Source organism: Arachis duranensis, chromosome 3 (assembly GCF_000817695.3).
Source record: "Arachis duranensis cultivar V14167 chromosome 3, aradu.V14167.gnm2.J7QH, whole genome shotgun sequence".
In the NCBI taxonomy this organism is placed as follows: Eukaryota; Viridiplantae; Streptophyta; class Magnoliopsida; order Fabales; family Fabaceae; genus Arachis; species Arachis duranensis.
In genome coordinates this window covers 130,768,895-130,781,602 of record NC_029774.3, presented here as the reverse complement: position 1 = coordinate 130,781,602, position 12,708 = coordinate 130,768,895, and the positions used below count along the sequence as shown (strand labels likewise).

Genomic DNA, 12,708 nt, shown 5'->3' with positions numbered 1-12,708 from the left:
TAGTTTTTTAAAAAAATTTCCTTGTCGGTGCAGTAGATCGAAATTTATGACCATACGCGAACATTAGAGTCAGTGGGCTTAAGATAGACGCTAACAACAACATATAAAATGGGCTCACATTGGACTCTTATTGGACTTCCATAATTCAGTTTTGCTCAATAAATTCGTCTTTGATTTTTTTTTTGTTTTCCCTTTTGGTTGGAGTCACAGTTTTTCTGTGTTCCATTCCATGCATCGCGCCACTGTCACTATCGTTTCGCAATTTCGTTTCCATTTTCCCGCGAATGTACGGCCACCTACACCGTTCCCGCCGTGGCGATGGGGGAAACTCCCCCCGATAACCGACGCCGAAGCCACATCAGAACCCATTCCAAAACCCTAAGGTGTTTGTTTCATCTGTACGATTGCAACCTTCCAAATCGCAAATGGCGCTCCCGCATGGCTTGGCTTCCCGGAAGTTTTCGATGCGGAAGGTTTCGCAGAATGCTCTCGTGGCACATACAGGCTAATTCTTGAAACACTTTCGGCATTAGTGTTTTTTTTAGTTAAAAGAGTTTGAAATTACAAAGTAGTTAGGGTTCAAATATGATTTTCAATGTCTAGAAAAGAATCTACTTTGTTTTGTTCTTTTGTTTACTTGTGTAGGTGAATGATTTTGTGCATTGCTTTTTGTATGATTTAAAAAAGGCCACTTCCAGGAATGAAGGAAGACAAGTGGGGAGATTGTTATGATTTTAAGTGAGGTTTTGGATGCCTCTCGGGATATATAAATGAAGGCTGAAGAAGTTTGGATTTTACTGCCAATAAGTGATTGGTCAAATGCAGAGTATGGCTTGGTATTCGGTTTCACAACTTCGGGGTATGTTCTTGTTCCTTCATTTACTTGGAAGGTGGTGTGTGCAATAGAGAAAAAAGTGTGTTGATCTAATGTCAATCTGAATTTAAACAATTTTTCTTTTCTGTTAAAATGATGTTTGCACTTTTTTTAAAAAAAAATTGTTGTTTTATGGCACTTATTATTATTATAATATAATAATATGTCTGGAACTTTTGGAGATTATTTAGAATAACCTTGAGAAGTTGCTTATTGATTTTGATTTCTGTACTAACTTTTATTGAATTAGCCTTTCTTTTGCCCCCATTAAAACACGATATATGATGCATTGCTTCCTAAGGGTTGCTGCTCAACCTCAACATAACAATTTGTAAAAATTTCAGAACAACTGAGTTCTGAAACGACTTTGGGGTGAGGAGGGATACACAGGGATAACTGCATTTGAATAGTGGCCATAAACAATGTACTGAACATATTATCTCTTTCCTTTTGACATTTCTAATTTTAAGTTTCTATCTTATCGGATTGATGTAACCATTGATCGGGTTTTGGAGAGGATGCTTCAATCTGATGAAGTAAAACCATGTCTAACTGTCTAAGAAAGAAGATCGGAGTGATGTTCTGATCGTACCCATTAATTCAGTTACCGAATGCAGCTGTAAGTTATTTATTTATTTATTTATTTATCTTCTTTTTTTTAGTGTAATCTGAATTTCTGATGCAATCTTTTCTAAATTATTTAATTGCGGGAGCCAAGAGAATTCAGTATTAACAAAGACAAGTTCAGGAGATTCTGCACATTGAGATAATGCAATATTCTGGTTCAACAACACCATTTGTATGTATGAATAATGACAAGCTGTCATCAATAAACAAATAGACAAGAAAGCCTTTGTAGGTACGTAGTGAATTAAGTCCATTTACTTTTCAATTTTCATCGTAAAACAATTACCTCAGTCATTAATAACTTCAATTACTTTCGAGTTGGTTGAGATATCAAGTTATTGACAGTGTGTAATTACTTGAAATATCAAGTTTGTTTTTCGTTTTTTTTTTAAATGTTGATTTTCCTCCTCAGTCTCAATGAAATTCTTGTCTTAAAAAAAGAGTAATTAGCAAACTATCACTTTGATACCCAAAAGTTATAGGTGATATAAATTTAGCACTCTAAAGAAAGCTGTTATTAGTTTAGTCCTTCAATAACAAAAAACTATAGAGAATGATTAGATGTGGGCTAATATGATTGGCGGGCCAAAGCCAAAAGCGATATTATCACTTGTATGATTGAGGTGCTCAATTAGTCTAAACTTCCTTTGAAGCACTATAAATGGATTGAATTTAGTCATATATTTGAAAGAAACTAAACCTGACCCATTTTAAAACCCATAAAACAAAACAAAAAGCTAACTGACCGTAATAATAATAATGATGCTTGATTATTCTTTTATTTCTGCAAATATGGTCAATTCTAGATTTGACCGTGATAGATAGAAGTTTGATTTAGGTCCAAATATATTTCAATAACCATTTATTTTAAGTTTTTGTCATTATTTTGTTTGTTTTTGGTCCATAGAAAGAGTTATGTTTGTTTTAAATGTCTTGTAGTGGTATCATTTAAAAGTTGTATAACAGGGGATTATATTTATCTTGTCAATTAAAAAATTTTATTAAGAAACTTCTTCTATAATATAACAATAAGATATTATTTATTTTTGTTGTTTTTTTGTTTGAAAATTTAATATACTTATCTACTGTAGATAATTGGAATAGAGAAAAAGTGGTGTACAAATTTTTATTTCTAGAATATTTTTATTATGTTTATTATCTTTTTCCAATTGTTGTGTTGAGGCACTTATTTCTCTAAGTTATATACTTGTGAGTTATATATGTCTATACTCCATATTACATATTCTTTGTGAAATTCTCAGATTAATAAGTCCTAATTCAAAATTTGTTGAGGGCTATGTTTTTTTTTTCGGTTTCAGTCACTAAAGGATAACAATATCGTTTGTGTTAACTTTATCATCTTTATGTTTCACTTTTGTATGAGCAAGACTTGCTACACTTGTCTGACATTTGTGTTGTTAATGAATGAATCGAAGTTTCTGATGTAGATTTATGTTGCAGATGAAATCTTGCAGCTGTGAAAGTTGGGTGGCTGAGCAGTTTGGGGTGAAGAAATTCAGGAAAATAGCTACTTGGATGAATTCATGGAAGGTATTCATTCTTTTTCCCCCTTGATAGCTAAGAGATGTAAGAGAAGCCGAAGATAGTAGATCATAAAGTCCGAAAACCAAAGGAACAAGGTAAAAATTAACACCTGAAAAGATCACTAAAGGATAAAAATACACTCCATTTGAATAACAGTTCCAACTCCCACATTATCATGGTTAGATTATTTATTTTTATTCTTTTCCTTGTTCACAGTGGGCACATTCTTCCCCCACTCAAGGCCACACTACTCTTTATTTTCTCTTTTGCCATCATTTTGGATTGGCCCAATTTGATTCTTGATAAGCAGATAAGGTACGTTAACCAACTCTGTTGGCTGGATTCCGCAGTGTGGGGTAGTTTGTGTTTATCCTCTCTCTAATTATCTACCCCTTCATCAATTAATGCCACTCATTCGCTGTTAATTATATAAATCTTTTCTGCTTAGTGGTGTACAAATTTTGCTCCTAATAACTCTTCAGCATCATGCTGATGCTGGATCCAACATCGTGATGAACGTGACTAAATAAAGCATATAGCTTTCTACCAAATAATTGAAATTTATAAGTTCTGAGAACTGTTCAAGTTCTTAATTATTAGCTGCCTATACAATTATGCTTACCCAATCCTATTCGCAGTTGTGCTAGTATATAACTATGCATTAGCTATCATTAACTTTATTTATCTACTCATTTTGGACGGTAATTTCGTAAGAATGGCAGAGAGGAAAGAAAACCACTAACTCCATAGTGCAGTCAAGGAAGCTTTCAATGTCCCTTCACAGGAATCATAAGTGTGTCATAAACAAAAGCTGATGGAAAATTAAAAATAGAAAAAGAAGCAAGTATATTGTTTGATCAGGTAACAGGATTTCATAATGTCATGTAAAAAGCGGTATTAGAGGTCATTTGTGTTTATACAACACGTGATAATTTGTGTTGCTCACTTTTCTTATTAGAAAAATTCATCTGATAATAGTGCTAAATTTTGGGACAAAGCAGTCAATTTAAAAAGCAGTAGAGTGGTGTTTCTGAATTTGCAATAACTCTGGTGCACAGACACCAACAAAATGAAGGACCCAAGACCACATTTTACTGTTGTCATAATTGTCCTTTTATTTTCATTCGTGTCTTGTGTGTCTCATACTGAAGAAGACTTCCTTCAGTGTCTTCAACTTCATAACTCCGCGTCAATCTTTAAGCTTGTCTACACCAAAACCAATTCCTCCTATTCATCTGTACTCAAGTATTCTGTTCACAACCATAGATTTGCCACCAAAACAACCCCTAAACCCCTTGTCATTGTGACACCCCGGCATGCTTCCCATGTTCAAGCCACCATAATTTGTGCCCGACGCCATGGCTTGCAGATTCGAACCCGAAGTGGTGGCCATGACTTTGAGGGAATCTCCTATACTTCTCGAGTTCCATTTGTTGTCATTGATCTCATAAAGTACAGAAAAATTGAGGTGGACGTAGAAAAAAGAACTGCATGGGTTCAAGCCGGGGCAACTATAGGTGAACTTTATTATAGAATCAATGAGAAAAGCAAAACTCTGGCTTTTCCAGCGGGTGTATGCCCCTCTGTAGGAGTTGGTGGACACTTCAGTGGCGGTGGCTATGGATTCTTGATCCGTAAATATGGCCTTGCTGCTGATAACATAGTTGATGCTCACATGATTGATGTGAAGGGAAGGCTTCTTGACAGAAAAGCTATGGGTGAGGACCTTTTCTGGGCCATTAGAGGTGGTGGTGGAGCAAGCTTTGGAGTCATCCTAGCATGGAAGGTCAAACTAGTTTCAGTTCCATCAACCGTAACAGTATTCAGAGTTAAAAGAACCTTGGAACAGAATGCAACTAAGCTTATTCTTAAGTGGCAGCTTGTGGCAAGTAAAATTCATGAGGACATAACCATTAATCTCATATTGCAAAGGGTGAATTCAAGTAAAAAGGGAGAGTTAACAACACAAGCCACATTTGAAGCCGTGTTTCTTGGAGGTAAGGATCAGCTCATTCCCCTGATGCAAGAAAGCTTCCCAGAATTGGGTTTGGTCAAGGAAGATTATACCGAGATGAGCTGGATCGAATCGGTCGTCTTCATGACTAGAGTTGCTCGATCCCTTGGTTATTTGCTGCAAAGAAATCCAACTTCAGTGCAAACTACTTATAAAGCAAAATCTGACTATTTGAGACATCCCATTCCTGAAGATGGGTTAGACGGAATATGGTCACTGTTCAATGAAGATGAGGGCAAAGGTGTATTTATGCAATTGTTTCCTTTTGGGGGCAGAATGGATGAGATTTCTGAGTCTGAACTTCCATTTCCACACAGATCTGGAAACTTGTGCTTAGTTCTTTACCTAGTTTTTTGGCAGGAAGAAGGGGATGAAGCCGCACAAAGGAACATCCATTGGCTTAGAAGGCTATATAGCTATATGGAACCGCTTGTTTCAAAGTCCCCTAGAGCTGCATATGTCAACTATAGAGATCTTGATATTGGGGTCAATAACATTAATGGCTACACAAGCTATAAGCAAGCTAGCGTTTGGGGTGAGAAGTATTTCAAGAACAACTTCAATAGGTTGGCACATGTGAAGACCAAGGTTGATCCTCTTAATTTCTTCAGGTATGAACAGAGTATACCTTCACTCGTGTCAAAGAGTCACAAATAAATATTTTAAGATCTAAAATCTTGGAATGTCAGCAGCATATATAATCAAATAAGCTGCTTTATTCATTTGCTTGTGTATCAGTGTATGGAGGGTGTCCTTCTTCCATAACAATATTATTTCAGAGGCTACTTCAATGCCTAATATATATTTTGCATGAGGACCTTGAGAGCTTCAAGATGGTTATTTATAAAAAAGAAAAAATATGTTTACTGTGTCCTAAATTTTTCTTATCCTGAATCAAAATGAGTGGAAGAGCTTGGGAATATTCTGGCAGTGCTAACTCTTAATTGAAATCCCAAATTAGCTTCTTAGCCGTGACCATAAAATGGTTATGCAGATAATCATTACTTACAAGTTGGTGATGATTCTAGATAAACATTGTGATCCGGCTTGCTTCAACAATTTTGAAGGCGCATAAACTCAAACTTAGAAGAAAGATAGGAAAAGCTTAAGATAATTATGAACAACTACTAACAATTATATGCAATTTGTTAGGTTGGAAGGTCTAAAACAGAGAAAACTTATTGCCATTATGTTGCTCAGTATAATTGATAAGTGCACATGGGATGTGTGAATCATATAAGACAGACAATCTCATATTGAATTTGCTATTATAAACGTTTTAAATGTAAATATAAGAAAGACTATCTCATATGTGAATCATAGATGCTCTAGAGTTCTAAATGTTTTAAAACTTCGGATGTTTCTTTTTTAAAAATGTAAATTATAAAAGAACAAAAAAGACATGTCTTGTATCGCCTCAACAATATAGACTATATGTTGATTATAAAAAAAAACTTTAAAGATTAAAACATTAAAGTTGAAATTAAAATAAATATAAAAAAATATTTTTAAATTTTTTCAATCTTAAGAAACAAAATGTATACTCTACACAACGACTTTTCAATTGTTACAATATTTGTCGCAAAATCGACAGAAGGATTTTGATTTAAAAAGACACAATTACACTAAACTCAAATTCAACGCACGATATTTATTTATTGGTTGAATTTTATTTCGGGATGTCAATCAGCATAGTTGACTTTCACACGTAGAAGAATTTGATTGGGCAATACTACAATAATTCCAAGAAGTTTACACTAAATAATGGAATCCTGAATACTGAATAGAGACAAACAACTATGAACTATACTTTATTGTAGTCCTATCTGAGGTAGATCCTGCCTTCAAATTTCAAAAGTGACAAGCTCCATCAAAAGTGATAAGCCTCAGTAAGCATACCAGTTAGTCATACATCCTTAAGTTTTTAATTTACAAAGAGTATTCAATTACACGACTTGTCTAAAGTCTAAACAAGTAGTTTGCGTGTGAGCGAGGTATAACTTGATTGTAGCGTTTGTTAAGTTGAAGCTTCTTTAGATGGTGGAGTCTCTGGTGGCTCAACTATGGGTGCCTAAGCGTGACTAAGGAGTTGACCAGCCATTGAAGGAATGACGCGTGGCAAGCGGATTAAGTGAGGATAGATGGCTGTTATGCGTTAATGTGTAATTAGGCGAATGTGAAACGCCCCAAGTGTGGAAAGTTTACTGAGGATAAATACAAGGCCAAAAAGGAATACTGGAAACAAAATGATCGCCGGCAGCATCACCGTCGTGGGCAGCTGTACCGTCACAGAAAGCAACACCATCGCGGAGGTATCACAGGGCAACCACAGAGGCACTGAGATCGATGGCTATAGAGAGCACGACACAGCCATATCCGTGGATATGATCCTAGAAAACGCGATGAGAAGGACTGGATGGAGCAACAACGGTAAGCAAGGAAGGGGGCGGCCCAGAAGCGACGACATTATCTTCAGCCGGATCTAGATCGAAGGAATTGGGCGCGGCGATGGCACCTGAATCTTCTTCTTGACCTTCGAAGAAACCAGGAGGCAAACCAACCCAACAACCTCCAAGAGCCGTGGAAGGGAATCGGCGAAGGCCATCGCATGAGGCCAGAGCGGCAAAGGAAAGGAGTATCCTGAACCAAGCTGCGTTAGGTGACGGCGGAAAGCATCAAGCAAAGAAGTCCGGGCCAGCGGAGCACATCGATCCTGGAAACAACAGAGGTGGAGGCGCTGTCTTCAGTTCATTGCAGCATCGGGCATGAAGAAGAACACTGAGGACGTCTAGAGTAGGATCCGGGTCGTGATGACAACCTGTTGGACTGAGATGTTAATAAGGTCGGGTCGGGTCATTTGTTTGCCTGGACATTGTCAAAACTCAAAAGAAAAGAGAGAAAGATTAAAAAATTTCACCGTTGCTTGTTATCTCATTTACCGTGAGTCAAATTACTCTCATTCAAGTCAAACGAACCCACGTGTCCAATCCAAATTCGTTGGTCAGTCTTAGCCACCTTAGCCAGCAAACCCTTACATTTACCATAGACGTCACCTCTTTAGATATATATTATCCATAGAAATAAATATATATCTTTATTGTTCAAGACTTGTCTAAACAAATTTTCAACAAGTTTGAGGATTCTATATATTTTTCAACATAACCATCTGTCTACTTTTACGTGATTGAATTGTCTCCCACTGCATATGATCAAAATTGATTTCTAATCTCTTTTATTCTTATATTTACACTTTGATTATAATGTTATTTTTAGGTAGTGTTGAACTTCAATATCATATCAAAAAATAAATCTTCATTCACACTTTTGGGTACGTATCAAATTAAATTAGCTAGTCGTGACTATTATATAAATCTGATACTCATATACAAAGCACACAATAGTATTCTCAACACAAAATATAATGAATTCTATAAGTTGGTATTTCATTGTTCTTCTGTTTTCTTTATCCTTAACATGTTCATCAGCAAGCACACTTGATGATGATACTAACAATAACGAAAACTTGGTGGAATGCCTTTATCAATATTCGAATAATTCAACATCAACATCTAAGCTTGTTTACACCAAATCCAACTCATCCTACTCATCCGTACTCCAATTCTCCATTCAAAACCTGAGATTCGAAACGAACACAACGTCAAAGCCCCTTGTAATCGTAACACCCTCAGAAATATCCCAAATCCAAGCCACAATCATATGTTCGAAACGCCATGGCATGCAGATTAGAACTCGAAGCGGCGGCCATGACTATGAAGGCCTCTCATACGTTTCAGAAGTTCCGTTCGTCATCATTGACCTCATCAACTTGAGTGAGATCCACGTGGACGCAGATAACCGTACTGCATGGGTCCAAGCTGGTGCAACTATTGGTCAACTTTACTATGCAATCAGCCAAAAAAGCAAAACCCTAGGATTTCCCGCCGCCGTGTGCTCCACCGTAGGAGTTGGTGGGCAATTCAGTGGTGGCGGCTATGGATTCTTGATGCGTAAATACGGCCTCGCTGCTGATAACATCATCGATGCTCACATTATTGATGTCAATGGTAGATTACTTGACAGGGAAGCCATGGGTGAGTTTTTTTATCATTTAACTATAATGCAATATCTTGTCATTTATTTAATGAATTTAATTTTGATTTTATATGTATTTAATTACAAACTATAATTTATATGGCATAGTCTTTCTGTTCTCGTTTAAAAATTTTGAGTTTGAGTTTTACTTAATAAAAATAGAATATTTTATTGATTTTATATTGTTTATTAATAAATCAAAATTAAATTTTTATATAATATATTCTATCTTTTATGAAATTGTCAAATCAGTTTATTGTCGAGTAATATTTCAAGCACTAGTTTTATATACACATCTCTTACTTTTCATTTTTGATATTAAAACTTTTTTTAATTGAGAGAAGATAAAAATATTTTGTATTTTATGAGTTTAATTTTGATACATCTAGGTATAAAATATTTTACGAAAAATGTTAGAGGTTATTGGACTTTATTATTTTTCGCTATCAACGTTTAAAAATATAGGATAAAATATGCTATTGGATTATTAGATTAAAGGAATTAGACTAAAAAAATTGAGGTGATAGTTAAATAATAAAAAATAATAAATTCTGATAATTTTTTAGTATTTTTTATATTTTAATTTACATAATCACGCAATTATATGTGTTTTTTTTGGATAATTATTTACGTACGATGTGGTGTTAAATGCACGTGTGAAATTATTTTATATAAAAAAAATAATACAAATATTTAACAAACACAGGTGAGGATCTCTTTTGGGCCATTAGAGGTGGCGGTGGAGCAAGCTTTGGAGTAATAATTTCATGGAAGATACAGCTAGTTACGGTTCCATCAACTGTAACAGTGTTCAGAGTCGCAAGAACTCGAGAACAAAACGCAACTGAGCTTGTTCATAAGTGGCACCTTGTGGCAAATAAACTAGACGACAACCTAACCATCAGGATCATCTTGCAGAGACTGAACTCATCATCATCAAGTAATAAACAAGGGAGTTTAACAGTACAAGCCACATTTGAATCCATGTTTCTTGGAACTGTGGATGAACTCATTCCACTGGTGCAAGAACGCTTCCCTGAATTGGGTTTGCTTAAACAAGATTGCTCTGAGATGAGTTGGATCCAATCAGTGCTTTACCTGGGTGGTTTCTCAAGCAATGAATCCCCTCAAGTGTTGCTGAACAGAACTCAATCTTCTGTGTTTTATTTCAAAGGGAAATCAGATTATGTGACGGTTCCAATTCCTGAGTCAGGTGTAGAAGGTTTGTGGCCTCTGTTTTATGAAGATGAGGCACAATATGCACTCATGATATTCAATCCATACGGGGGAAGAATGGATGAGATTCCAGAATCTGAGATTCCGTTCCCACATAGAGCTGGGAACATATGTAAGATTCAGCATATAGTGTATTGGGTAGAGGAGGGGGATGACGTGGCAGAAAGGCATATGAATTGGATTAGAAGGGTTTATAGTTACATGGAACCTTTTGTGTCAAAGTCCCCTAGAGCTGCATATGTCAATTATAGAGACCTTGACATTGGGGTCAATAACAAAAATGGCTACACAAGTTATAAGAAAGCTAGCGTTTGGGGTCTTAAGTATTTCAAGAATAATTTCAATAGATTGGCACATGTGAAGACCAAGGTTGATCCTCTTAACTTCTTTAGAAATGAACAAAGTATACCTTCTCTTTTGCCTCTGGGACGCAAATAGAGAAATCTTTATAGGAATATAGGATGTAATAAAAAGTAATTAGCTGCTTTAATTTGTTAAGTTAACGTTCTTGTGCTATGTATCGTAATTCGGTAATATATTATTGTTATTATTAGTGCTATTGTTGTTGAAAAAGAAATTGTAGAAAGGCCGAGCGAATGAGGATAAAAAATATTTTTTATCTGTGTATAGATATAACTCACCAAAGTTGCGGCCTTAAAATGATTAATTATTGCAAGGACTTCTTTTACTATAAATAAATTATTTAAGTTATCATTATATGAGCTCCAAATAAAAATTTAGACTATCTTTCTCCCAACTCATTAGTTAAGAATTAATCTGTGGTAGATTATTGGAGTTTTGTTTACGAGTTTGTTATTGACTAATGAGTTGCTATATGTATAAAGTGAGACTTAAACTTTCGACACTTGTTTAACCAAATTAGTGAGTTAACCAATAGATCAACCTAATCTTTTTAATAATATGACAACTTTAGAATTACATAATTACCTATTAATACAATAGATAGTAATAAAAAAAGTTAATGTTAAGTACAAAATTTTATTATTTTAATTAACAGTTATTAATACCCATTTTAAATTAGGTTGTTTGGGTCGGCAGGTTTTGACCATATCCAGATGTAAGGTAGCACTAAGTAAATGATCAATGTGGATTGGAAGGTACATAGGATGATGATGAGAATGTCTGAGTAATAATTTTCTTTCATTTTCATGGTGAGTGAAGAATCAGAAGAGATCTGAGGACAGAGGTTAGTGATGATCATCGAGAAAGTTACGTTGGATATGTATGTGTATCAAGGTTGTTACGTACTTACGTTGATGATCACTACGTACTTGTGCCCATAGCTAACATATAATTTGTTTTCTATCTTCTGAAAATTAATGTGGTACGTTTTCTATTGGTTTTATTATCTCTTTCAAATAAATAACTTAACTCTGCAACTGAAAACCAAATCTGTGATATCTATATAAAAATATGAGTAAACGATAAATAGGTCATTGATTTTTTATTTTAAAAATAAATAAATTAATTATTAATTAAAAATATAAAAACGTTTTTTATTTTTTAAAATATGAAACATTTAAATTTTTTTATTCAAAATCATTCAAAATATATCTACTTCTATCTACTTAATATACTAAAACTGGGTTTTCCTCCGACTGCTAAAGGTGACGTGTCGATCTCTCATGCCTTCGTTTTCCCTCCAAAACGAAATTTTTTTTTCTATTCTAAATTATTTTATTATAATTATATTATAATTAATACTAAATGAATAGTATATAATCATACTAATTTAGTAACATATCTTTATTATAATTATATCAAATCAATATTTAATGCACTTTTAAACTACTTATCAATTATCAATTATAAATACTTTTAATAATTTTAATGATAATAATAATATCAATAATCTACTTAATATACTAAAACTGGGTTTTCCCTCAGCTACTAAAGGTGACGTGTCGATCTCTCATGCCTCCGTTTTCCCTCCAAAACGAATAAAAATTTTTTTCTATTCTAAATTATTTTATTGTAATTATATTGTAATTAATACTAAATGAATAATATATAATTATACTAATTTAGCAACATATCTTCATTATAATTATATCAAATCAATATTTAATGCACTATTAAACTACTTATCAATTATCAATTAAAAATACTTTTAATAATTTTAATGATAATAATAATATCAATAATAGTAATAATAATAATAAAAAATCTTTGTTACCCGATTCACGTATATCAAATAATTTTTCTAAATTATTTTATAAAAATTATTTTTAATATAATTATATTATAATTACTGCTAAATAAATAATATATAATTATACTAATTTAGCAACATATCTTC

General features: G+C 34.0%; 3 protein-coding genes across 5 annotated transcripts in view; all 3 read left to right on the top strand.

Moving 5' to 3' along the window:
• LOC107481588 (berberine bridge enzyme-like 26) overlaps window positions 1–12,708 on the top strand; it is a 64,352-nt gene that overhangs the window by 19,636 nt on the left and 32,008 nt on the right. The gene's annotated exons all lie outside the window — the stretch shown is intronic.
• On the top strand, window positions 1,320–5,961 carry LOC107481669 (tetrahydroberberine oxidase-like). 3 transcript variants are annotated; one of them, XM_052258144.1, is made up of 4 exons: window positions 1,320–1,493; window positions 1,593–1,733; window positions 2,963–3,141; window positions 3,263–5,961. In XM_052258144.1, the coding sequence occupies exon 4, from the start codon at window positions 4,116–4,118 to the stop codon at window positions 5,715–5,717; it is 1,602 nt and encodes a 533-aa protein (XP_052114104.1). In that variant the 5' UTR covers window positions 1,320–1,493; window positions 1,593–1,733; window positions 2,963–3,141; window positions 3,263–4,115; the 3' UTR covers window positions 5,718–5,961. The 3 variants fall into 3 exon arrangements, with proteins under 3 accessions (XP_052114104.1, XP_015957444.1, XP_020995077.1); XM_016101958.3 differs by lacking the exon at window positions 1,593–1,733; XM_021139418.2 differs by lacking the exon at window positions 1,320–1,493 and having other exon boundaries at window positions 1,532–1,733.
• On the top strand, window positions 8,482–10,826 carry LOC107481586 (berberine bridge enzyme-like 28). The gene is made up of 2 exons (XM_016101856.3): window positions 8,482–9,151; window positions 9,859–10,826. The coding sequence occupies exons 1-2, from the start codon at window positions 8,482–8,484 to the stop codon at window positions 10,824–10,826; spliced, it is 1,638 nt and encodes a 545-aa protein (XP_015957342.1).